The sequence below is a fragment of the Dendrobates tinctorius genome, unplaced genomic scaffold, assembly GCF_039654945.1.
Source record: "Dendrobates tinctorius isolate UK_male_01 unplaced genomic scaffold, ASM3965494v1 ptg000060l, whole genome shotgun sequence".
Classification (NCBI taxonomy): domain Eukaryota; kingdom Metazoa; phylum Chordata; class Amphibia; order Anura; family Dendrobatidae; genus Dendrobates; species Dendrobates tinctorius.
In genome coordinates this window covers 81,414,319-81,441,562 of record NW_027361728.1, presented here as the reverse complement: position 1 = coordinate 81,441,562, position 27,244 = coordinate 81,414,319, and the positions used below count along the sequence as shown (strand labels likewise).

General features: G+C 40.6%; 1 protein-coding gene across 6 annotated transcripts in view; it reads right to left on the bottom strand.

Annotated features, from left to right (window-relative positions):
* The window catches only part of DOCK10 (dedicator of cytokinesis 10), a 387,536-nt gene that overhangs the window by 187,304 nt on the left and 172,988 nt on the right, over positions 1-27,244 (bottom strand). For 5 of the 6 annotated variants that reach the window (XM_073579093.1, XM_073579089.1, XM_073579094.1 and 2 more), the window contains exons 4-12: positions 26,893-26,975; positions 19,159-19,231; positions 18,906-19,025; positions 18,599-18,733; positions 12,747-12,930; positions 10,139-10,227; positions 7,025-7,108; positions 6,613-6,759; positions 1,617-1,844 (exon numbers count right to left, since the gene is read on the bottom strand). In XM_073579093.1, coding sequence (XP_073435194.1) covers positions 1,617-1,844; positions 6,613-6,759; positions 7,025-7,108; positions 10,139-10,227; positions 12,747-12,930; positions 18,599-18,733; positions 18,906-19,025; positions 19,159-19,231; positions 26,893-26,975 — 1,143 coding nt within the window. The remainder of the gene's footprint in view (positions 1-1,616; positions 1,845-6,612; positions 6,760-7,024; positions 7,109-10,138; positions 10,228-12,746; positions 12,931-18,598; positions 18,734-18,905; positions 19,026-19,158; positions 19,232-26,892; positions 26,976-27,244) is intronic. The other variant, XM_073579090.1, reaches the window with a different exon arrangement.

Genomic DNA, 27,244 nt, shown 5'->3' with positions numbered 1-27,244 from the left:
TGGGTCTTAATAAAAGAAAGGATACCATGCTGTTTTATTAATTCAGATTCAGGAATTAGTTCAAAAATTTACAAACTTACAGAAAAAGCAAAAATGGGATATTATTTCTTTTCCTCTGCTTCAGATGGGCAGAATTATTTTTCATTATATACCCATATGTATATTATTGTCCACTAATTCTGGGGAGCTTTTAACTAACCCCTGCTTAATACTGCTATAATATGCGTGTTCATTCAACATTGTTAAAATACGTACTGTATGTTTTTCATAGCATTCTTTCATGCGAACTTGCTGCTATAATCATGTCAATATTTTATCATTTTATCGTGTGTCTCAATGTCCTTTGTTGTATGTATCCATACAGGCACACCCCATTCATTTGCTGTGCTGTCACTCCTGTCTATTATGTCTTAGGCCTTTTTTCACATTTCCGTTTTTTGACGTCAGTGTAAATCCGCCAGAATGTGAAAAAACGGATCCGTTTCTGTTGTGGCACAAACGGAGGCCACTGGATCCGTTTTTTGACGGATCCGCATTATCAGCTAGTGGTGGAAATTTAAAGGAACACGAGCGTGGAAAAAGGAGAGAGAGAGAGATTTTGCTGCCGCCAGAACGGAATTTTGGGTTCAATTTCTGGCAAGGAAATTCTTCCAGGCATGCTCAGTGTCAAAAAGCGGATCCGTTGCCGGATTCCGTCAAAAAATGGTTGGCAAAGGATCCGCCGCCCAAAGGTGACCATTATAATGAATGGCGGATCCGTTGCTATCCGCTATTTTGACGCAGACAAAAAACGTTGCATTGTTCGTTCGCTGAAGTCAGCGGATGCCAAAATTTTGGTGGATCCGTCAAAAAACGGATCCAACGGATGACCATCCGTCAAAATCCGCCGCTAATGCAAGTCAATGGGGAAAAAAACGGATCCGCCAAAAAAATGACGGATCCGATTTTTTTTTTTCAAAACGGCAGATTTTGACTGATGGCAACAAACGGAAATGTGAAACAGGCCTTAATTATTTCACTTGTGTGCAATCCGGATCTTGGTATAAAGGTGCTGTGTTTTTCAATGTTGGTCATCATGATTAAGGGAGCTTGGTCTCCAGAAACGTGTCGATCTGACTACTTGTAACCTGTCATGCTGATATATTATCCTCTCTTTGGAATGTGTCCGTGGTGAATAAAAATTTGCTTTTCACTACGCTGTTGAGCTGGACATTCTACTTCATTTGCATACTTGTACCATACATGTGGGAATTCCCTAACAAACAGGCATTCCACACATGTTTTCAAGCTGTCTAGCAGTCCCAAATCATGCAGCTGAGATGAGGAAAACTAAATCTCAGAGCACACCAAAATACTCGCAGGACACCGAGTATGCTGTGAAAACCCGAGCAACGAGTATACTCGCTCATCACTAAAACACATGCTTCCAAAGATGTTCATATCCTTTAAGTAATTTATGCCAGTAGATGGAAACATTTCTGGACTTTTGGATATTACCAGGATTTTGATATACAGAAGAGAAGTAATTTGTATCACAAATTCAGAGCTGAATGCTTCTATAATTTGAGGTAGTAATAAAGATTTGTTGGTAAATGCTCTATGTTATGCATCTTTACCTGCTTAGGATATTGCATCCATTTTTCATGGAAGCCACGGACTTCGGGCTCTTCCAGTACTTTGGCAGGATTGAAAGATGGTGATGTTGTACCATTCCCCACAGGTCCTGTAGAAGTGCAAATCATTTGTCTCACAATGTCATGGTTTAGGTCTACATGGAAATCTGCCGATATCTTCCTCCCTTCTTTGATGTCGTACAGAGCTACACTTACAAAGAAGGGTTCAATCTGTGGACATGGGCAAACAAGGGAAGTAATTAAAAGGACCCCAAGAAAAACTTATATAGAAACAGAGAAAAATTTAGTGTTCAAAGTTGGTCTATATTGTATTCAATAGTCTGTGATTGAGAAGACACCCCAAGATATAACACATTTATAATACATTAGGTATCAAAGCTAAAAAATATACTGGGGCACACTTACTAAAACGGTTCAATTTTTAGATAGCGTAGAATAGACAGCCTTACGGTATGTCCACAAAATGGTGGACCTCCAATAACTGCCTGAAAAAGAGCTCGAAAGAATGAACATATACATTTCTGTGTAAAATTGACCTACAGTTTCAAGCACTTCAGGTTTCCAGAAAAGCCAAAAGGTTCAAAGAAGTGACAAGACCATCCTTAAGGCATTTTCTGCTTTGAAAGCACTCTATAAGAGAAGACAGTGGGAAGGCTCAAAAGACGTTTGGGTGTCTTTTTACGCATTTTGTTAGCGTTTTACAACAAAACCCCTAGCGTTTTTTAAATTATCGAACGCAGAAAAAAATGTCTGGAAAATGCCAAAAAAATAGATGCTCCCAAAACACCGTAAAAACACATGAGAAAAAAAAAAAACCAGAATGCTAAAACAAACACTTCAGTAAAAAACACAGGAATTTCCTGAAGACTCTTTCTCTTGAAAAACTCAGCAGTTTCGCCCACCTGAAAAAGACATTGGGTGCACCTACCCTTAAAATGCACCAGATTTATCAAATCTGGTCAAGCTGGTGGATAATTGTGGTGCATTTATAGACTACCTAGTTTATGGTTGCATCACCTATTAGGTGGCTTACTTTGTGCCAGAAATTTGCTCCAACATGTTGGCACAATTTTGACACTAAGTGTCGTATCTAAAAACTCCGCCTGTCAAGAGAGTCAGACAACACGGCTATAACAAATGATGAATGTGGTACAAGCCATGGAAGACAACTATTCAGTATAAATTAAGCCAGTATTCTGGCATATTTAGCTTAGTAAATCTGTCCCAATAAGTCTATCTAGTTCAACCTGCTAAAGATATAAGCATAAACTTTTGTTAAATGTTAATTTTGGCAGATTTGGCAAATCTGATGTGCATGGGGTCCTCTAAACCAGAGGTGACTTGTTCCCCTTGCCCTGTTGAAAAACATGGCTGAGCATTAATGTTCATGGTGCAGTTGGGAGGGGGAATAGCTGTTGGCTGGCAGCTTTCTCCATGGTACTTATGTGCACTTCTGTCTGATGAATTGCCAACAGAGTGGATTACAAGTACTTTTATACTGCAGGGAGTGCTTTGCTGTCTTTCCACAGATGTTTCCACAATATTGGTTTTAATAAAACACTTTCATTTTACCAATTCATGCCAACTTTTTTTTTCCTCCAGCATTCCTATAGCTTCATGCAACGGAATTGGGTTTATAAACACTTTATATAATTTATAATGGATACACAGACTACACTCATAGCAGATTCCACAGATATCCTATCCTATTAGTAACTACCTTCAACCTCCTCCACTAAAGTTATTACAATTTTTCTCAGCAAGTTTTCAATACTAAAATAATTTGTTCCATTAAAAGGATATGAAACAGCTATTTGTCACTGCTCCTGATTCAACACTTTATTGTTTGCATAACATAACTGTTAAATTAGCTAAAGTACAAAAAAAAGAATAAAAAACATAGAAAACTGTGCCGCCTAAAGATATTGTAGCTTAAAGGGAATCTGTCCGCAGAATTTCACACCCCAAACTATGAATATTCGCATGTCGTTCTGTGAAAGACAAGTCCAGCAGTACCTTTTCATGTCCTGTCTGTTCCTCCATTAGAGAAAAAATAAGCATTTGAATTGAAATCAAATGTACAAATGGATATGGTAGATCTGAAGCCCCAGTCACTCCAGCTCTATTCCCCATCCAGCACAGCCTCCTTCAGGTTGACTGACATATCTTTTGCCTGTAGCCACACAGTATAGAGGCTGTCAGTCAAGAGGGAGGAAGAGGCTGTGGGTGTGAAATAGAGCTGGAGTGACAGAGGCTTAAGATTTTCAGCCTCATTTGCACATTAATTCAAACACTGATTTCTCATTAAAGGAGCAATGGACTTGTAAAGGCATTGCTGGACTTGTCTTTGAAAGATCTAAATGCACATATAAATAGTTGATCTCCATATGCTCATGCCTCAGCAGCCATTTTCCCAGAGTCCACAGCACAGTAAACCATGTAAGTGCGGGGGCTCTGGGCTTTCACAAAATGTCAGCAGAGACCCCGCACCACCAAACACCCGCAGCGGCGCACATCGGAACACCCCCTCATCCACTCTTGCTTCCTCCAGCAGCAACCCTGGGACCCCGCGTCACCACAGCCACCAACCCCGGTAAGCAATAAGACGCATGGATTACAAGAAGCACCGCCATTTTATTAAAAAAAAACTTTTTTTCCTATTTTCCTCCTCAAAATTTGGGGTACATCTTATAATCCGCAAAATACTGTACCTTGATCAGATTTGTGCAACTCAGTTTTATTTGCTGCCAGGGCTAACTGTAGGTAGAAGTACCAATATAAACACCTATGCAGAAAAATATAAGGGTATTTAAAGAAGTGTGCAATATTTTTTGCATTGGGGATTATGGTTGCCCCCACGCTGGATATCGCTAATCGAGCTCGAATGCCCTGGGCCATTTTTTCGTTGTTGGCATCCCGCTGGCCAGCATGGATTGCTGTGTTTGACGCTGATGATCGACCTCGTTGGTGACGCAGAACTCAGGGACGCAGGTGGGAATCGTCAGAAAAGCTGCTGTGTGACAAGGTACTAACGACCGCCGAGGTCGCTATACGGATCGCCGGATCGTTGCTGCATCGCTGGTGAGATCTGCCTGTTTGACAGCTTACTAGCAACCGTTTAGTGATGCACTAGTGATCCTTTCCAGGTTGTATCATTGTCAGGATCGCTGGTGAGTCGCTAAGTGAAACGGGACCCTAAGCTGCATTTTATTTCCTTCCCAATTCATTTGAGACCTGGCTAGGCTCATAACGAGGTTGAGTCAATAGAGTTATTCCAATGGAATCACTTTGCCGCTGGTAGATGGCTTATACTTTTTCTGATCAAAAATGGTAACCAAATAACTCACCTTTAATGTGTAGCAATAGCTGAAAAAATAGAAAAGCTAATGGGACGGTGTTATTATATAGTGTTTGTATGTAAAGGACTACAGTTTTCAAGATTTCAATCACCTCTCATAGATATTGTTTCAACTGATAGCTATCAGGATGCCCAGCATTACAAAGGGTACGGTAACGCTATAATTATTTATAGGCAACACAGATCTGATACCAAGACACTGCTCTTTTACTCGCTGACACTACACAATATGCTCCCAAGGGGAATAGCTAGTAGGTACCCAAGGGAGGAAACCAAGGCATGGACTTTGGGTTTGAGCTCCAGGGGCACTAAAAAGCCACTTTAACTTGGCCAGGGTATTTAGAAACAAGGCAGCACAAGAAGGTATAATTATCCCTCAAAATTGCATGCTATTTTTCCATTTGTTCCTGACACATGTTGGCGATGTGGAAGAGATAGCGGTAATATGATACACATATGGTAGGATTGCAGTAGAATCAAACCATTCTGGGAAAAGGTTTTTTCAAATTACTTTTTGGTTAGGAGTAAAAGTTTGGAGTTCAGCCCTAAGATTGCTCTTCTTTCTATTTTTCCCTCTTCAATTGGTTCCCAAAAGAAAGATAGTCTCCGATTTAATTTGACTGCAGCGCGGTCAGCGATTCCAAGACATTGGAGAACAACCCACACACCCCTAATGTCGGAATGGTTTGCTGAGATGGTTAATATTTGTAGGATGGAAGAACTCACAGCCGAAAGCTCTGGACACGGTGATAGATTTAGGAGATTGTGCAGCGACTGGATCCTGTTTCAGGACTCAGTGGATTTTTATAAACTATTCCAATAGATGGGTTGTGCTCACATGGAAGTGGTCCTGGGTGGTGCTGTGTGCTTACCTCAAGATTGTCACCTCATTTCCCTCATCTTCCCCTCCCTCCCTTTTTCCATACCCCTTCTCCTTGTTAACCCACTCTCTTTCATCCCTCTTCTGCCTTCTAACTCTCCCCCCTTCCTCTAATTTTTTTTCCTCTTCCTTCTTTTTACTTTTACTCCTATGGATTATCTCCCTCTTTCTCTTTCTAACCTCTATGTTGGAATTTTCAGAATAATTCTTCATTTGCTGATATGAAAATTTAGGTAGTTTTTTTTTAATGCAGCTGCAATGTTGAGCGACCCATTTATATTTCCGCATGAACACTGTTATGTTTACAAGCTTTGTTAAGTCCAGCGTGACTTATTTGATCATAATATTATTTGATCAAATGTTGTGTTTTTTGTGTTTCCAATACTGATTAATAAAAACAAATTGAACATACAGTAGAAACAGGGCAGCAAACTGAAAGCCTGGCTACGGCTCCGGAAACACACATCCTCCACGGAAAGGGAGAGCAGTAGAAAGAGCAGGTAGGGAATTTGTGACGCCCTAAATTCTGGGTTAGGAGGAAATATCCACGTGTTCAGAATAAAGGACATCATGTGATCCATTATCGTTTATAAAGATAGAAAAATGCCTTTGATGTTTTCCGGAGTGCACAACTTGGACGGGTATTGTGAGGAAGGCTAATTTTAACAACAGGATTCTAATATACGCCATCATAGCAGTGATGCCATATTGATTTTTGAAAGAAGAATCTTTTCACATACATTGGTTACGGGCTCATTCTCATTCTCTTTGATGCAGGCCTGTAGGTTCAGACTTAGCGATTTACAAGATATTATAATCTTCTTAGTTGTCTTTTCCTCGAAGGGTTTGAGCACAGAGTCACTTGCTGAATTCTGCAGCTTTGTTACCTAAAAATGATAACAGAAGGAGATTAGCGAAGAAGACAATGGCTTCTGTCCCTACAGGTATGTCACTGTCATCTGTGGGGTTGTCTGGCAAACTTCCATTGTTCTATGGGATTGCCTTCCCATAACAAATCAATAACAAAGAGGAAAACACACTGGCAATGTTTCCATACATATTTAGCACTAATTACCATACGGTTCTATACATATGTGTTAAGTTACAATAAATGCTGGATGAAATGATAGCACATAGGGTTCAGTTACTTACACAAAGATCGGGGTCTAAGGAAAACAGATTGTTACGCTCACAGTTCCTGGCAGTTCTTATTGTTGTATCTGTTTCTGAAAGGTACTAGAAAAGATAGCAGGAGATTTAATATGCTGCTTTCCTAAGTTATTAAAAGCAGACTGTCATCCCCAAAGTGAAAATTAAACTTAAACATTTATATAGGTAACTAAGTCTCTATAAAAATCATACCAGGCATATACATGTTACCATTACATTTGAAGAAAAAGAAACTATTTTTGTTTATATGCAAACTAGGGAGCTTTAATGTACCCATGGCGCGGCCTAGGGCTTGGTGCAGGAGGAGGAAGCGGTGCTGGTTGTGGAACAGAGCTGGAGTGACAGAGGCTTCAGATCTACAGCCTCATTTTTATATCAATTCAAACACTGATTTCTCAGTAGCTGAAGAAAAGACAGTCTAGGTAAAGGTATTGCTGGACTTCTTGTGGAAACTACATGAACATAGAAATACTTTGAGGTTTGAAATCGTGCTGACAGAGTCCCTTTAAGATAAATTAAACTTTTCACCAACTGAGCCATACAGAGAAACTGTTAATTGCAGATCTCTATTCATAATATAACGTTCTGTCTTCTTTGGAATAGCCTGCAAGCCAGGCCACGAAAGTTGCAAAGGTAATGCTTTGCCAATTTATGAAAAAAAAAAAATGATTCTGTGAGTTTTGTAGGCATTCCCAGGTAGGTCTTTATTTCCTATTTTTATTCTATTGTTGTACTTGAGCATGGTTGCTGCCATCTTCCTGAGCCCAGTTGACGGCATTCAAAATATGTAGCTATAAGGACCAAAGGTAACAACAGACTGAAAATGTTCATTGATTTCTATGGAAGAGTTTTCTAGATATTCTTTGTGACCTGTGCAGTAAAGGGGCGCTATGACCGTCCCCTATTGTGAACAGTGTGGCCCTGTGTCAGAAGTCATGGCATAAAGGGCAACATTTCAGAATTTATTTTTTTTTATTATAATTAGAGACCTGGAGAATAAATAATCAACAAAAAGTTTTAAAAAATAGGGTTTAACATTTAAAGCAGTAATTATCTGATGATACATTTGCTTTAAATGACCAACCATCTTTGACTCAATTGTTGAACCTTAGTTTTAGATTGCATTATCTGATGTTCTTTAATTCACAAAATATCAGCTTGACACCCTTTGTTTTTGAAGACATCCAAGAAAGGATTATGAGAAGCCCAAGGAAATTAATGTCAAAATTATCCCAGCAGGCGCATGTCAGCAGATTAACATGCTGATGTGCAGTGAAATCGCTGAACCTGAAGCCATACCAATCTTCAGTTGTTAAAGAGTTAAAGGAGAGGCATACACAGAAGCGTGTATTGCAATTGGCTACTGGATATCATTGTAGACTGCCATTTAGCCCTGTTATAATACATTTAGCGATCGTTCTCTATCACCAATTGTGTTAGTTTGCAGAACAAAAGGAACTGGCACATAGAAAATTCACATGACCAGCAGCCACTTCACGATCTAAAAATCAGTGATTCCTCGGCGACTGAAGGTAGACCGATTGTAAGCTCAATATTCACAGATAAAAATGTGGGCAACTGAGCACATGTCACGCTGCGACTGTCCATGATTAGTAAAAGGGGCCCTGAACCGTGTCTAGGACTGGGGCCTTAACTATCCTTGCACCCAAAGGTACCTCTAAAGGTGAGGAGGTTTGGGTCACCAGTAGTGATAATCTAGTATACTCGTTACTTGGGTTTTCCCGAGCGTGCTCAGAGATTTAGTTTTCGTTGTCTCAGCTGCATGCTTTGTGGCTGCTAGACAGGCTGAATACATATGAGGATTGCCTGCTTGTTAGGAATTCCACACATGTATTCAGCAGTCGAGCAGCCGCAAATCATGCAGCTGTATCAACAAACACTAAATCTCCGAGCACTCTACTGTAAAATACTTGGAGGACACCCGAGCATGCTCGGGGAAACTCGAGCATGCTCGGGGAAACCCGAGCAACGAGTATACTCGCTCATCACTAGTCATCAGCCTTCCAGTTATTCCCTAAGCTATCCCCTCGGCCTCCCTCAGGAGGCACGGGACAGAGATGCTAGTGTATCAACACGTAAGACAGACAGGGATAACAGATAGCAACAAACATACAATCACTCACCAAAGGTAGAGCAGTATATAGGAAAGGGTAAGAATGTACCAACCAAATGGGAATAGGACAGTGAGGAAAAGCATACACTCAAAAACAGCACAAAACAATCTCCAGCAATAATAAGGATCTCAGGATCTCCAATTCAGCACAGCATCTCCAAGGAGATAGGGAGCAAAGCTTTCACTGGCAAGGAGGAGAAAGTCTGGCCAGGATTTATAGGGAAACGTAATGACAAGATCAGAAGCAGCTGAAATGGAGCTGCATGTTTCTGACCAGCATAGAAAGGGTCGTTAACCTCTTCAGGACACAAACACACAGGCTAAATGCAATTCACAATACATAGTCATCTTCTAATCCCAAATCTCCCAGGAGGACGTGACACACTCGTGACAGCACAGCAGTGTATATGGATATCTGCAGTCAATTCCAAAACTCCAAGGGACCAAGTGTACAAATAAGAGAAAAATAATGCAGTAAAAACTTGAGACATTACGGCCACAGTGGGCCTTTTATGAAGCCAAGGTGCTCGGTCCTGCAAACGTTGAATGTTTTTTCTGCATTATTTTTCTCTTATGTGTACACTGGGGTCAATAAAGATTTGTGAAGGAGGATCTTCAGTACCTTAGATTTTTAGAATTGACTGCAGCTCTACAATCTTGTGGAGGGTTGTACGAAGTTAGCACGAAATGTGGCGTGATACATGGAATATATCTTCATAAGTGTATATGGATATTTTCCAGACATTGTATGCATAAATAACTGATCTTGGGACTGAGTATTGTATCTCTAATAATTTTGCAGTATCTAGTGTCCGTATCTACAATATGGTGTATAAAAGTAAATTCATAGCGATTGCTTATATTTATGTTCAAGATCATCCATTTCAATACGGAGAGAAGGAAGCAGATATTCATGATCTTACTATTTGCACTTGCTATTACAGATCAGAGTTGTGCCTTACCTTGGCTAGGTCAGGGTGCTGGGAGTTGTCTACACAGTCTGCTTCTTCATGTTGAGCATCATAGTTTCGGAGAGCTTGTCCCAGGTCTTCTGAAGTAAAAGACATGTTACACGTTACATGAGTGCCCACGTTTCATTGAACCTCCATATTAAATTAGTTTACCTATGTAACAGTTACAAACTTTTCGTGGTTTTCAATACTCCTATAAAAAAAGAACAATTACCGAAATATCTAAAAACTAATGTAACAACTGGTTTCTCCACATTCATCACAACATGCCACTTCTACTGACTACTCCAGTCTCAGAATTATTTACCCCCTTCAAGGCAAGTGTCTTTGGTAGTTAGTAGAGCCCCTTTGACTGGTCCTGTTTTGATTAATTGGTTCAGGAAGTAGAATCCAAAAATTTCTCAGACTTATTTGTATAGTTGTTTTTATTTATTTTTAAAGCACCTCTGATTCCATGATGCTGTAAATGTGAAAAGGGATTACATAAAAAACACATGTATAAACAACAATGAATAGTTTTGAGTGTATTAGAGGTGTAGAGGCTGTTTGGACAGTAGAGATGTACATCTTGCAGTCTGGCACACAGCATTTAGTATGCGCCCTCCTGTGCAAACTGGAACCTCAAGGCCTGCTGTCACCAAATCTAGCTTTAGGCCTTGTGTCGTCACTTAAGGGTTTTTTTTATTACAGAAAAAAACACAAGAAGAAGGAACTTGCATAACAGAAACCACCATAAGTATGATGGGGGTGGAAGTTGTCTACGATAGGCACTCACCTGAAGTGTTATCTTTATAGGAACATTGTGAAGTAAAACATAACTGTAATCAGGATAGTACTGAATGAAGTAAAGTATTGGCATACGAGTGCACTGTCACTACAGATAGAAGAGAAGATTCCAAAAATAGTAGTGTAAGCTTGACAGCTACTTTAAATAAGCACTGCTCCCATCAAAGTTTTTATCTTTTTAATAAATAGCAATCATCATATTCTATAGCTTTGTGTACTTACAATTGCTCATTTTACTTTTTTACCCAGTTATTTCTTCTCTTTTTTTCTGCTCTATATAGAAATAGAAAGTATCTTGTCACTGCGAAAATCATTCCCCTCTTTAACTCCTGACCCAGCTGCTCCACCCCTCCATTGCCTTTTGCAGTGACCGATGAGTCATATAGGGAAAATTGACCTCCTGTTTCTACATAGAGCTTAGAAGCATTCAGCTAGTCCATTTTTAATCACGTGAAGTAATAGAAATAATATAAAAGAGAAGAATTAACTGGGTAGAATGGCAAAATGAGCAATTGTAAGTACATGGTGCTTTATAATATGACTGCAAAATATTAAGAGAATAAAAATTTTGATGGGGGTGCTTCTTTAATTGCATATAATTTACTGGGTTTTTGAGCTCCTGTCTCCTCAAAAATCTTGTAGCAGCCAAAGACATCTTCCTCTTCCTGCCTCGTCCGGCTAGTGTAGCAGCATTCTTTTTGTTTTGAACCCATGAATTCTGCTTCCAACTGTAACTGTAGGAACAGTTAGGCCCTAATTCATCAAAGCGTATACACCAGAATTCTAATGGGAAAAAAACTGAAAGACAATAGCACAAAATAGGGTTTAACCGGCATAGAGCATGGGAGAACAGTAGGTGCAGGGATGTGCTCACTTGACAGAAAAAGTGCTATTGCAGATTCAAGGATGTATACAAGGAAGAATAAAAATGGACAATGAACCTTTTCCTGTGTTGCAGAAGACACCAAGATCATGAAGAAATGAATCCCAGAGGCCATATGTAGAGATCTATATCAGTCCTACTGGGACTTAGGAAGTCAAGATGAACTGATATTCTAAGACTAGAGGATGAGGACTATACTACTCACCTGCATGCCATCAGTAGTAGTATAGTCCCCATCCAGTATTCCGGAAGAAGCAGTGGTGGAGTACTGTAAGAGGCAGCTCAGCAAGATGGCCTGACATGGGGAGGAGCAGAGCGGCAAACGCAGTGAGTAGAGCGGCAAGGGCAGTGGGTAGGACATCGCTGAGAAGTTGTCAGAGTTACCGAAGTGACAATGTGGGATAATGTTCAGGAGGTGAATAATTCTGTGACTGCAGTAATCACTAAAAGTGGCATTTTGTGATGAATTTGCAGAAACCACTTGTTATATTACTTGTGTTGGATATTTACATTTTTCTTGTTTGATTTAGCTTAATGCAAACTTCAGGAAGTTTGTACATTTTGCTAACAAACTTAATTTACAATGAGTGATGATTAATTTTGTAACTGCATTTCATATCTAATTATCTATAAATCTATCTACCCATCCCATATCTATCTATCTATCTATCTATCTATCTATCTATCTATCTATCTATCTATCTATCTATTTTATCTTATCTCCGTGTCCTACATTGCTGGATGCTACAGTTAGAGTATGAGCACATGTATCGGACTACTGGGGATCCGGCATTACACAGATTTCCTCTTATTGACATATTGCTCAGAGAATTCAATTACCATAAAATGAAGTGACACAGCCAAATGAGCCATATAACATTGATTCCTGTCACTGGAAATAATTAGACTGAATAAAAATTTTGCTTGTACCGAGTTTGTGATCGGATAAATCTGCACTCTTCCTCTCTGGAATAGCTCCTTCAGGATTTATTTGTAAGATTTTGTTGAGAGTAGATATCCAGTCATCCATATCCTGCTCAGTTTCAGCTGCCAGCACAAAGTATGTCAGATCATTCATTTTTAGCTCGAAGGCATGCTTCCTAAGCTGTTTATTCTGAGATAAACAGAAAGGGAAAAACAATCCATACTCAAATTAGACATCAGATAGATAACCTGGAAGGCTTTCTTCTCATTTAGAAAGGAATCTGCTGTTGCATTTTCTGACCTCTGTCGAAGAAACCATTTTCTCTGAAAAATTCACTACTAAATACATACATAGAAGCCCCAAACCTACTGCGATGTGACCACTGGTTGCAGAATGGAGTGACTTTGCCCCTTATATACTTCAATATGAGTCGCAAGCAACCTGTCTGTGATTTGGCACAGCGTTCCCTAATTCCAGTCTTCGAGGCCCACCAACAGGTTACGTGATAATTGCATCACCTGCACAGGCAATAATTCAGTCACCTGTGCAATACAAAGGAAATCCTGAAAACATGATCAGATGGTGAGCCTTGAGGACTGGAGTTGGGGAACACTGATAGGCAGACAGGCTATGGTGGACTATGACAACAAGATCGGAAGAGTGACTGATGTAAAACTGCCTCAACATATCCCCAAACCTAAAAGATCTCTTAGCTCACAAATAACACTAATGATCCCCATTTAATAAGGAGAAGATGGTTGACTACTAATAATAAGCATTAGACTATCAGATCTTCCACATTACTGTAATCTAAATAAGACTGCAGTATACACAAAAAAAAAAATCGGTTCTGTCGGCTCACCAAACTGGGTGTTTACAATCTGAAGTTCCAGGACACCTCGCACAGATCAGGTCAGAGCAACTCTTTAAATAACTGAACAGCAAGCAAAAAGGATCCAGTGCGAAAAAATGCAATCCCAGGTGAGTAAAATTTAAAGGGACTCTGACAGCACAGAATGACTGTCCAAACAAAGTACAGGCACTTGGTGCTTAACGGTGCGGCCAATGATTTATAAACACCTTCCCACCTGCTTGTTTGCCATCTATAACCACCCTTCTATGGCTCTTTGAAACCAGAGCTATCAATCAAAGAGGAGGGGGAGTTCGAGATTGAGGGAAAACTAGCAGGTGTGAACATGTATATAAATGGCTAGCTGAAGAGCCCGGCGTTGCCAGGGCATAGTAACTAACTGTGGTTAGCTATAACAAATTATAATGATTATATTGCACATAAAAACATTTCACATCACATATTCAACACTACAGATTTGCAACACAAATTAACTAAACGATTACCTAAGTATTGATAGTAGTTTATTTTCAACTCATTCAAGAGACTTTGGATAAACAACATTTTTGGTTTTTCCTTTCGGTGCAAAGATGAACAGATTTTTGGCAGTTCCAACTCTTGAACAGGCCACGTAAAGTTGACCATGAGAAAAGCATGGAGATTGCAAATCCATCCCTACTACTTTCAAGGACTGTCCCTGAGCCTTGTTAATGAACATTGCAAATGCCAGTCGAACAGGAAACTGGAGGTGTTTAAAATCAAAAGGCAAATCAGATGGAATGAGTGGAATTCTTGGAATTAAAATGTCATCTCCTTTGGCACATCCTGTTGCTCAGCTGTGTATCTAATCCTATTTTGTGTGATACTGTCTGCTGAGCCGAGTAGCTAATCCTATCCTGTGTTACTGACTGCTGAGCCGTGCATCTAATCCTATCCTGTGTGATACTGTCTGCTGAGCTGTGTATCTAATCCTATCCTGTGTGATACTGGGCTGAGTATCTAATTCTTTCCTATGTGATACAGTCTGCTGAGCCATGTATCTAATCCTATCCTGGGTGATACTGGGCTCCCCCTGCAGTCTGTGTCAGAGGGGGGTCTATGTCGCCACAGTAAAAAATTGTTATTTCCAGCTTTACAGAAGGATGATAACACCATATAAATGATAAGAATAATAGGCCTCAGTTACCACAACTATCTCCAAGGAAAATTGTTGCTCATAGCAACCAATCACAGCTCAGCTTCTTTTAAACAGCTCTGATGAAATGAAAGATACTTAGTGATTGGTTGCTATATGGAGTGGGCGTGGCTGATACACATACATACACTCATTTTTATATATATATATAGATTGGACGCACCATGAAACACCAAGCAGAGGCACTTAGTTGGCTCCCTTTAACATTTATTATTAGTAGTTAAAATACTCCATAGAGAAAATATTGAAGTCTAAGGCTGGTTTCACATTTGCGTCTGTGTGCGCAGCGTTTGATCCGCATAGATCCGCATGCGTCATGCGTACATATATTTAACATGGTGTACGCAGGGACATGCGTTTGCATGCGTTCGCATGCTTTTGCGTACGCATGCGTCATTTCGTGGTGTGCGGCGAACGCAACATGTTGCATTTTTTGAGGCGTCAAAAATCCGTCAAATATGTGCAGGCATGTGCATGCAGATGAGTGCATTAAAAAAACGCATTGCTGTCTATGGGAACGCATTGCTACGCAAGGACATGGGTACACATGCGTTCGATACACATGCATTCTTCAAAATGTAAATAGAAATCCCATGAGACACGCCCATTTTTGTCTGATGTCATATTGAATGCATGTGCTTAAACAACGCAAACGCATACAAACGCATGCACACGCAGCGGTTTTTTTCAGTCATGCGCAAGATGATGCGCATAAAAACGATGCGTAAACATGCATTTTGCATTCATTTTTGCAAGCGTTTGCAGATGATACGCTGCGGACTCAAACGCTAATGTGAACCCAGCCTTATTCATTGTGGGTCCGCTACCTGTGCTCAGAATTTTCTCTAGAGAGTGTTTTAACTACTAGTACCAAATGTTAAGTTTTAATCACCCGGGATTTCATCTTTCATGCTGGATCCTTTTTCCTTGCTGACTGATTGATAATAGGACTGGTACCCTACACTTACAGGGGTTGTGTTAGAAAATATATTTTCCTCTGTCCATTTAAAGGACCCTGATCAGTAGAAACTGTCATGATCCAGGTTGGATTATGACAAATTTTGCACAAGTAACCTTTTTTTTTCCTTTAAGCTGTTTGCTTAAAGTTAGTTTTGCCCCCGGTAGCCATTAGGGTCATTACACTGTGGTTGTTTTAGTTCTAGTTTTGCCCCCGGTGGCCGTTGGGTCATTGCACTCTGGTTACTTTAGTTTAGTTGCCCCTGGTGGCCGCTAGTGTTATTGCACGTGATTATGAAGCAGGTGGATTCCCTGGCTCCTACCTATAAAGGAGTTGCAGGTGGTCTCACTCACTGTTGGTGATATTGCTCATTTCCAACCAAGTCTGGTGAAGGAAGGAACTACAGAGAGGAGTTCCTGGCAGCTCAGGGGAGCTCTGGTGTAATAGCTTCAGGAGGAAGCTGAATTCAGGTGTCGAGCTTCAGGGTTGAAGCTGAACTTTGGTGTTGTACTCTGTTGCTGGGAGCAATAGCAACAGAGCAAAGCTAAGTGGTGTTTTTCCCTGTTTGTGACTTTCCTTGTGTGTGTATTAGTGCAGTGGTGGGATTAGTTTCTGCACCGTCCAGTCCACTTGAAAAGGATAGGTGCAGGGCGAGCTAGGGATCTGAGGTATCCAGCTCGTCGCCAGGTGCGGAACCTGCCTAGGGATCGTCAGGAGTGTAGGGACACTGACTCAGGGGAGTGCAGGAGGTCTCCACGTCTCCATTCCCTATTGTAGGGCCCACCATTGTAACGGTTTCCCCGGTGTTACCCTTAACTCTGTTTAAATTCGCCCTGCTGGAGGAGGTATATCCAGGTTCACGGGTGTTATAGAAATTCGCCCTGCTGGAGGCGGTGTATCCAGTCACATGTGACATTACAGAAAAGAGTTCTTTTGTAGTCCACATCTTTTGGTCATGAGAAAAGCTACAAAAAGCAGTAAAGGATCAGATATCATTGTCAGTAGCGAGGCCGCCACATATACGTGTATACCCCATTGACTTCTACAGCCAGATCTCTATATCAAGTGGAACAAGACTGGGCATCAGCTACGGTGAAGGAAATAATTATTTGATCCCTTGCTGATTTTGTATGTTTGTCCATTGACAAAGACATGAACAATCTATAAATTTAAGTGTAGGTTAATTTTAACATTGAGAGATAGAATATCAAAAATCAAATTCAGAAAATCACATTGTATAAATTATATAAATTTATTTGTATATGCTGCAGGTAATCGGCAACTGTTGCTTGGCTGCAGAATTTGAGTATTTCATCATACGGGACATCCTGTCATTCTTTTGTGTTCAAAGCTTTGAGCCTGTGCTTTGTGGTCAGCTTCTTCGTCCGCCAAGCCACAGCAGATACACCTTTTTACTGGGTGTTTAATATCTGTTAGCCTTGCTGCAGTCTTTTTAGGGTAACATGTTTCCATTTACTCAATTGTCTGCCCTGTCACCTTTCGGGTGCGGCTTTATATACTTTCCCCTTCTGTTTTTTTCTCCTGATGTAGTTTAAGCCAGTCAGTAAACGATCAGCTAAAGTTTATATCTTTGCTGTTTATGAGCTTTACCCTGCACCTATCGTCTGTTTCTTTTTAGAAAGTAGGCAGTACATTTTCTAACATAAAGCTGCATTTTTTATTTTGTGGTATGTTTTACTCACTCTAAAATCTCATTCTATTTCAGCACACTTTCTCTTCTGTAGGTAATTTGCACTCTGCTCTGCTCTTCAGTTCTTTTAGGAGGAACGTGAAGATTTACACGATGTTTCAGGCAGCATAGGTCCGAGTCGCCATCACCTACTCTGATGGTAGGGCCACGCCGGAACCACTAGGGACTACAGGCACAGTATCTCTACTTTCTAAAGGAAGCGGAAGGCTCAGCTGTAGTTTGTAGTGTGTTATCTATTTTCTCAAGTGAGTTGTTACACTATCATAACACATCCAATCTGATTGAATAGTGAAGGCTGTAATCGATCAGCAGGTGCTGATTATCTGCAGCTGTCACATCATATAGTAATGCCATATGACTGCTGGGAGACATAGTGCTAACTTCAATGCAATGGCGCCAATCCAGGAAGTGAGTATGCAATTTTTTTTTACATTTTATGTGGGGTACTTTATCAATTATGAAGAGGTTGCCCAGTAATGTTACATTAACTACAGAACCGAAACTGTGAGCTCAGAGCTTTGTGGTATGGGTTTCCATGGATTAATAGCTACATGCAAGTATTACATCATTAAGCACAATGCCAGGTAGAGGATGGAGTGGTGTAAAGAACACCGCCACTGGACTCTGGAAGTGTTGATGTGTGTTCTGTGGAGTGATGAATTAAATAAAAGCTCCTGTAGGTGTAATGTCTAGGTGCCCAATACTTTAGTCCATGTGGTGCCTGTCAATATCAAAATGGGCATAAATGTACATAGCATGCCCACAGAGTTTTACATGCCATAAGTATCTTGATGCTGGTATGTACCGTAATTCAGTACAGCAGCAATAAAGAGTAAATGTGCACAAATGATAAGTTTCAGTATGTTCTATGTATTAAGACACCTCCAAAATATTCTATGAGGCAAACACACTTCTGCCATTGGTAAAACTGCGGTAAAATAGTATATGACTTATTGATGTGTTATTCATTAACAGCAGAGTAAGGGAAGGTCTATGGAGATGATATAAAAAATTAAAAATACTAATTGCTCAATTCATTTGTAACCAGTAAAAGACCAAATAATGTTTATGAATTTCCTATTTATACATTAATTATAAGGTTATTCCCACACCACCATGAACGGAAGCTCCACTAACACCAACCTGGATAACGCCTGTACACGAGTCTAAGAATATGCAGCCTTTTGGTTCCTTAGAGATTTTTTCATCTTTGTAAAAATTCATAATGTAAGAGTTATCAGAAAGCTGAGTCAACTGGAAGAAACGTTTTTTGAAGGACTGAAAGAAAGAGAAATGTTTATTTAGTAGAAGAATTCTACTACAGACCGATCTAAAGACAAAGTCTCGACAACCGAACAGAGACACTTTACATAATGATATACAACTATCCTCAAACTGAGGGGGCTGTCAGTTCTGCTTAGACAAAGGCATAGTAATGCCGTCTACTTACCCGTACAGTAATGCTATTGTTCACAGTGCTATTAAAATTCCCTTTATACAGCCAGCCAGATTTGAAAACTCCTGACCCTCCTCCTCCACCTCCTTTCGAAGACGACAGGGACGTGGTATCCTGAATGAGATAAGAAAAATGTAAGTTTTTTTTCAAGAAACCCAAGAACAATGCATATTTGCATTTATCTGTTTTATCACGAGCTGATGAGGAGAGCTCATTATTCAAGTATCTGGAATAGAATTTGGTTTACCTCATCCTTATCAGCTTCTTCATGGTCAATTTCGAAAGAATGTGAGGGAAGCTTTTCGTTCTTAGATTCATTTCTATGCGAAAAGAAAAAGGAGGCAGAATATTATAATCATATTATTTATATCTAGGTAGAAAATAGCTCCTTAATCGTTAGTCATTTCCAGTAGCACTCTATTCTCTATCTTGACTTTTAAGAAGAGAACGTTATGGTGCCCAGTAGATTGAGAATGACCTGTCACCACTTACAATTTACAGTGACTTGCAAAAGTATCCCCCTCCCCAGGTATTTTTCATGTTTTGCTATCTTACAACCTGGAATGTCACTTGTTTTTTTAGGGTTTGCATCAGTTTGTGCAAAGAACATGCCTACAACTGAACATTTGACAAAATAACTGAAAATGTCAGTGTGCATAACTATTCACCCCCTTAAAGTCAGTACTTTGTAGAGCCTCATGTTTCATCAATAACAGCTTTGAGTCACTTTAGATATGTCTCTATGAGTTTTCCACATCTTTCCATTAGGATTTTAGCCAATTCCTCAAGACAAAACTGCTCCAGCTACTTCAAGTTAGATGGTTTTCTCTCATGAACAGCAATTTTCAAGTCTTACCACAGATTCTCAGTTGGATTAAGGTCTGGGCTTTAACTAGACCAGGCCACTCCAAAACATATACATGTTTCCCTTAAACCACTCAATTGTTGCTTTATCAGTATGCTCTGGGTTATTATCTTGTTGAAAGGTGAACCTCCTCCCTATTCTCAAATCATTGACAGACAGAAACAATTTTTTCTCAAGAATATCCCTGTATTTTGCACCATTTTCTCTGTTTCTGCTGTCAAAAAACATCCCCACAGCATGATGCTGCCACCACTATGTTTACCTGAGAGCCTGGTGTTCTTCTGGTGATGAGCTGTGCTGATTTAGAGACAGACATAGTATTTACCTTGGTGGCCAAAAAGTTCATTTTTGGTCTCATCTGAACACAGCACCTTCCGTCATACATTTGAGGAGTCTCCCACTTTTTTTTTTTTGGCAAACTCAAAGTGAACCTTATAATTTGTGTGTAAGTAAAAGCTTTTTTCTGGCCACTTTTCCTCCATGAAGTGTATGGCTTTTTGTGGTCATATGGACAAATACTCCAGTCTCTGCTTGGGAACGCTGCAGCTCCTTCAGGGTTACCGTTGGTCTCTGTGCTGCCGCTATGATTAATGCCCTCCTTGTTTGGACTGAGAGTTTGGTGGCCAGTCCTCTCTTGGCAGTTTTTTTGTGGCACCATATTCTTTTCATTCGATGATAATGGATTTGATGGTGCTCTGGGGTATCATCGCAGGGAGGTAAAGGGTTAAACAGGGGATTAAACAGTTCAGATGGCAAAGGATATTGTAAGTTGAAGAACGACAGTACAAATAACAGCAGTTCTGATTAAGGTCAGTGGTTCCTAAGTCTATGAAGTGAATAGCGCCGACAACGGCTTGCACGGTATCTTTTCCAGAAAGGGGTCCTGTGAGTACCTTCCACTGGGCCCTAGTCCACATGTTGCAGTGGCCAACAAGGGTACGAGCCACAGTCCTGTACGAGCACAACGTGACTCTACAAATATACACTGGAGAAGTCAGGGCACAAGTGTCTGGGCAAATATTCACTGGTAATGTCAGGGTGCAAGTGTCAGTCCCGTATGCGGGCCCTCTTAGGTGGCACATGTGCAGTACTCACGGACACTTAACGTACGGCACCTTTCTCTCTGGTAGTCACCGGCACACTGCACGTTCTCTGTAGCCACTGGGCACACACTGCACGTTCCTCTCCCTCTCTGGTCCCTGCTGCTGGCGGTGGGAGATGGCGGACGCTGGCCTGGACGATGTTGGTGCTCCCTGGATGGAGCACTCCTCTCTCTGGCTGCTGTTTTGTGTGCATGGCTCTGCTCTGTGTGCACAGCTCTGCTCTAGAGCGGCCCCTCTGCAGGCGACGGGGGCTCTCTCTATGTGGCTTGATGCAGCACCGATACTCTGTGGTCGGGGAAGGGGAAGCGCCTCTCACCGCTCTGCACTCTATTGGCGCCGAACTCCCCTGCTTCGCGCCCTTTTCCCTTTTATCTCCCCGCTGCTACACGCGCTTTTCTGTTTCTCCCCGCCTCCCTGGATCAAGAGGTTGGTCCGGCTTCTTTCTGCTTCCCCCCAGTAACAGGAGACGCAGCCCCGACAGTTCCGGCTCTAACACGCAGGTATCCGCAGCGTGGCCCTCCCCTTTAGGGTGTGTGCACACTCTGCGGATTCTGCTGCAGATCCGCAGTGGTTTTGGCCCTGTGGATCCGCAGCAGTTTCTGCTGCGGTGTACAGTACCATAATATCGTATGAGAAATGGAAACCGCAGTGCAGACGGTGTGGATTTTTCCACACGGATTTGCTGCAGTTTATAATCCGCAGAAAGAATTAACATGTCTTTCTGCGGATTCTGCTGCGGTTTACCATCTCCTCCATTGTAGAGGTGATAAACCGCAGCAGAATCCGCAGATAAACCGGATTTTGCAAAATCCACGTGGATCAATCCGCAGCAGAATCCGCAGCGTGTGCACACACTCTTACAGTATTGCAGCCTTTCTAGCCTTTCAGAAAAGGAGTGTATTTACTGACAGACCATATAACACTTAGACTGCACACAGGTGGATTTCCTTTCACTATGCATGTGACTTATGAATGTACGGTAATTGCATGCACCAGAAAATATTAAGGGCTTCATCACACATGCCAATTTTTAGTTATTTGATCCTATTAATTTATCTATACAGTGTATATATATTTTTTTTTTCTCATTTTACTTCACCATATTATGCTATGTACCCATGTATGCAGAAAATTCCTGACAAAAAACACGTGTTATTTTTCGGAGCGTCCCCAGTCTCATAGAATATAGTTAGAAATGCGGATTTTTCCGCAAAATTAATGAGCATGCTGTGTTTTTTTTACCGCGATGCGCTTTTTTCGTGGAAAAAACGCATCAATATGCACAAAAAGTGCAGAATTCATTAAAATGAATGGGATGCTTCTTTTAAGCGTTTTGCCGGTAAAAACGCTTAAAAACCGCAAAAAAAAAAGAAAGCTTACACCACACACAAATTGGATTACAAAAATGTTTAAACACAAGTTGTAATGTAAATCAATAGGTTAAAATCCAAGGGGGTGAATACGTTTGCAAGCATTGTATGTGTTTTAGTAAATGACTGCATTTTCTATAGAAATCTGGGGTATTTTTTCTTAGGATTCTACATTGTGCCATTTCTTTTATCTCTTGAATAAATTAATAGTGTTGTCATTCTCATGGTCAAGGTGAGTATTCATTCTCCGTACGGAGTGGACAATATCAGAGTATATAAGGACTAGAGTTGAGCACAAAGATTGCATCTTGCCTGCTTCTCCGTGGCAGCTGGCAAGGGCAGTGTCCAGTCATGCAGGCTTTATCCTGGGCGACTTTGGCATTTATTAAGCCTTGTAACGTCATGACATTGTGTATGGCCTAGTAACTAGGCGTGTCAGGGAGTGCATCGTAACATCATGACATTTAGTGCCCTAGTAGACGCTACAGGCACCCAGGATGCCATGCTGAAGATTTTGGCTGCAGAAGAGAAGACTAGGTAGGATTAAAGGGAAAAGCTGTGGAACTTGTGAGCACTGCCACTGAAGAGACTTTTCTAGGGAAATTAGTTTAAAAAGTTTTTTCAAGTTTGAATTAAACTTTTTCCACTAATTTACCTGGAAAAGTCTCTTCCCTGGCCGTATTTACAATTCCGCGGCCTTTCCCTTTAACCCCTTCAAGACCCTGACCTTTTTTATTTTTGCGTTTCTGTTTTCCCTCCCCTTCTTCCCAGAGCCATAACCTTTTTATTTTTTGGTCAATATGGCTGTGTGAGGGCTGCTTTTTGCGGGATGAGTTGTACATCATTGGTTTTAACATGACCTGCCATTATGATTCTCCAGGTCATTACGAGTTCATAGACACCAAAGTTGTCTAGGTTCCTTTTTATTTAAGTGGTGAAAAGAAATAAAAAGTTTGTTAAAAAAAAAAAAAAAAACGCACCACTTTACGATACCCGTAGGGCTTATTTTTTTGTGTGCCGGGCTGATTTTTATTGGTACCATTTTGGTGCAGATATGATCTTTTGGTCGCCCATTATTGCATTTTAATGCAATGTCGTGGCGACCAAAAAAACGTACTTCTAGCGTTTTGACTTTTTTTCACTATGCCGTTTAGTGATCAGGTTAATCTTTTTTTGTGTTGATAGATCGGGCGATTCTGAACGCGGCAATACCTAATATGTGCATGTTTGGTTTCTCTTATTGTTTTATTTTGAATGGGGCGAAAGGGGGGTGATTTGAACTCTTATATTTTTTTTTTATATTTTTAAAAACATTTTCTTTTTACTTTGGCATGCTTCAATAGTCTCCATGGAAGTCTAGAAGTTGCCATAGCACGATCGGCTCAGCGTCGGAGCTCACATCAAAGGGACTGAATCGACCTCTGCAGTACTAGTACAGCGGAGGTCGTAAAGAGGTTATTCTTATCAACTCTAAGGCTCTGTTCACATGTTGCGCTTTTTAGAGGTTTTTTTCAAGCAACGTTTAAGCTGCATTTAAGCTGCTTACAAAAATCAGGTTTTGCTGCTTTTTTTGCTTAGTTTTTGGTGCGTTTTTATTAATGCGTTTTTTGTCAGGGTACATTTGTCTCTTGTGCATGCTGCTAAAGTTTAGTGCATAAAAAAATAATCTGATTCAACTTCATCAGGTTTTGGCACCAAAAATGCAACAAACACTTGATACCTGCGTTTTTTTCTTAATTTTTGCTGAAAGAAGTGACATGCTGCATTTTACAACAACCAAACTCCTATAACAAATGTAATGCAGCGGTGTCCTCGCTGTGCAGTGATGAGGCAGTGACCCAAGCAAGTACAAAACAAAACGTGTTTAATGTCCAACACTCACACAGTGCACAGCATGCTGTACACAAAACAGTCCAGGACCGGTTGCCGTGAGTGACTGCACTGCCGTGTACGCAGGGGGTGCCAGACACTTTGGCTCCGCTTGGCCCTGTGTTGCCCCACACAGGGAATGCTCTGCAGACTAACTGCTCTGTCTGCTTGTAGGACCAAGACTGACACACCCAAAACCCTCTTGTAGGATCTTTTTTCCTTTCCTCCAGACTCTGTGGCCATAGGCCACTTATAAGATCTGGGCTGGAGGAAATGGACTGGCCCCACTACCTTCCTGCAGTCCGTTTCAAAAATAAAAGCCCATACTTGGTTTTCCTGAACAATTCCTTGGTCACATAACTTGCCCAAGTTCACACTCACTTTTATTCCGCCTTGTGACTCACAGGCAACTTGCTGTAACACAAGGCACTCCAGCGGATCTAATACGCTTCTGAGCACATTCCGGGGGACACATAGCGACCCTTACATATGACACCGTTCACTGCCTCACAAAACAGTCAGGAAAATAACCCAAGGTATGTGCATGAGATTTCTGAAATCTCATTGACTTTGCTGGTACTGTGAAACAGTTGAAAATGTGTATAAAAAAAACTGAAAAAAGCGCTGCAAAAACGCAGCATGTGAACATAGCCTAAGAAGGACACATTTCAATGTAATATCACCCAGCTATCAGTTTGTTCATAAATTTTTTGTAGTGATAACAGAGGAATGTTACAATGTAGAATTGTAGGAAATATGCCACAGAATTATTGTATTATGAAGAATACACAAAATTGATAATATATCACAAAAGGCGACAGGCATTGTCTCACAGATTGATCAGTGTACTGAATTATTCACACAGATCATTGGATAGTTGTGTTGAGTAACCGTTAAAGAGGACCTGCCACCAGGACAGATTTGGCCGTTTTAGCTCTTATTTTATTCCTAATGCTCCCGTACGTGTTCTGTTTTGTATTTATTTTTCAATCCGCCATATGGATCCAGAGATATATGGCTAATTTTTATGATCTTTACAAGAGGGCGCGGCTCACAGAATTCTCTCTGGGTGTGTCTTAAGGCTGCTTTGCATTATTACCCTATGGGCCACACTCTCTTGGTAAACAATATAAAAAATTGCACTAAATAAAAAGGCCTTTATCTCTGGATCTGTATGGGAGATTTAAATAAAATACAAATTGAAATACTTGGGAACAACATGATTAAAGTAAGTGCAAAAACAGGTCACTTTTGATCTGGAGACAAGTCCTCTTTAAATTAAACTTTTATGTATGATGACCTTCATGTGTGCATATATTAATTTTGCCATTAAATAACACGAACGCCAGGAATTAGACAATACCATTCAATGACATGCTAAGAATAGAGGAAGCCCTCAATCTGGGGATTTCTAAGGCAGCAACCAAAATATTAATTATTATATAACTTTCAGTGCATACTGCGGTAATGTCACGTTGTAACAGTCTTTGTTAAGGAAGAGGGTGTGGGGGGGACTCAAACTGTCCCTAGAACTGGTACCCTAACTATCCCTGTCCCTGGGGTACACTTAAAAATAGAGAGGTCTGCGTCTCCAACCTCACTATATTCCTGTTAATGTCCTAATCTGTCACCGCCCTTTCCTCCAGAAGGCCTGGGACATATATGTAAGGCAAACAGTGAAAACAAAAAGCAACTTACATTCAAAAACCCTCACCATGAGTAGAGAGGAATAAAGGGAAGGATAGAAAGGTACAAACCAAATGGGAATAGGATAAAGGACAGAGCATACACCCAAAAACAGCAGACAACAATCTCCAGCAGCAACTACGAACTCCAACTTCAGCACAGCAACTCCAGCAAACTAGAAAGTAAAACTTGCACAGGCTGGGATGAGATGGTCTGGCCAGGTTTTATAGAGAGAAAACCAGCAGATCAGGAGCAGCTGTTAGATGGAGCTACATGTCTCTAAGCGGCATACAAAGAGTCTTTAACCTCTTCAGCGGCAAAGGAAACGAAGTCCATTTACTATGAAGAACAAAACGCACAGGCTAAATGAAAGTTCTGCAATTTACAGTACGTAAAGACCGCCTAACCCCAGATCTCCCAGAAGGACATGACACACTCGTGACACCATGTCACAGATAGAAAAAAACAGAACAATGCATGTACAAAGCAGCAACGATTCTACATATAGAGGAGACACAAAAGTGACCCAAATATTTTATGATCAGCCCAACTAACCTAAAAATTTTCCAAGCTGACTGTGTCAGACTGCTGGAGGGCACTGTCTGCATGCCAAGATGAGACGGCGCTGATTTATGTGGCAGAATTGTGCCATGCATCTTATGAACTGAACTAAAGCTCTTGCCACGCTGTTCAGCTTCATTATCTACGCTGCGCACTATAACATGCTCTACTTTTACTGCACTGTTTATATCATAATACACTGGAACAAGATGAGCTGATTGTTAGCATCTAAATCATGTGTCAGTGCTTTGTTACCTGCTGCATGCTTTCTTTCTTTTCAGGACAACCACTAAATCAAACAGGCACCCATCCAATTAAGTTGATATTTGCAGTCCTTCAAATGTACTTTTTTTTAATTTAATTAAAAAAAAATAAAAAAATAATAATCCGTACTGGGACAAAAATAGACTTGTAAGTCTTAGGTGGTCAGAGCTTACAACTGTAATGACAGTACAACATCGATATAATACCATGTGCAGCCATTATGACTGCGGCACAGGTATATTTGCCAGTGATGGAGCACTTACTGAAGCAGCTGACGGAGGTCTCCGGAGTATTGTTCATACTTGAAATTCACTACATGCCAGTGGGAAGTATAGTACCTGCAGGCCTAAGAAAAGAAATATCATTAGTCCTAATAACATTCATGACAATGAACAAGATAAACAATGCCATTACAGATTGTCATCTCTGGGATCGCTGTGATTAGTGAACACACCCATGAGGAACTAGAAGATGATCAGTCCAACTACATCCTTCCAATGCTATCAAACGCGGGTTGACTCATACCCTTTGTGGACTGTGCATAATTGATGGAAATTTTGGGATTACCTATACCTAACCTTAGAAGAAACAACCAGATTTTGTATTTCTGTTTTT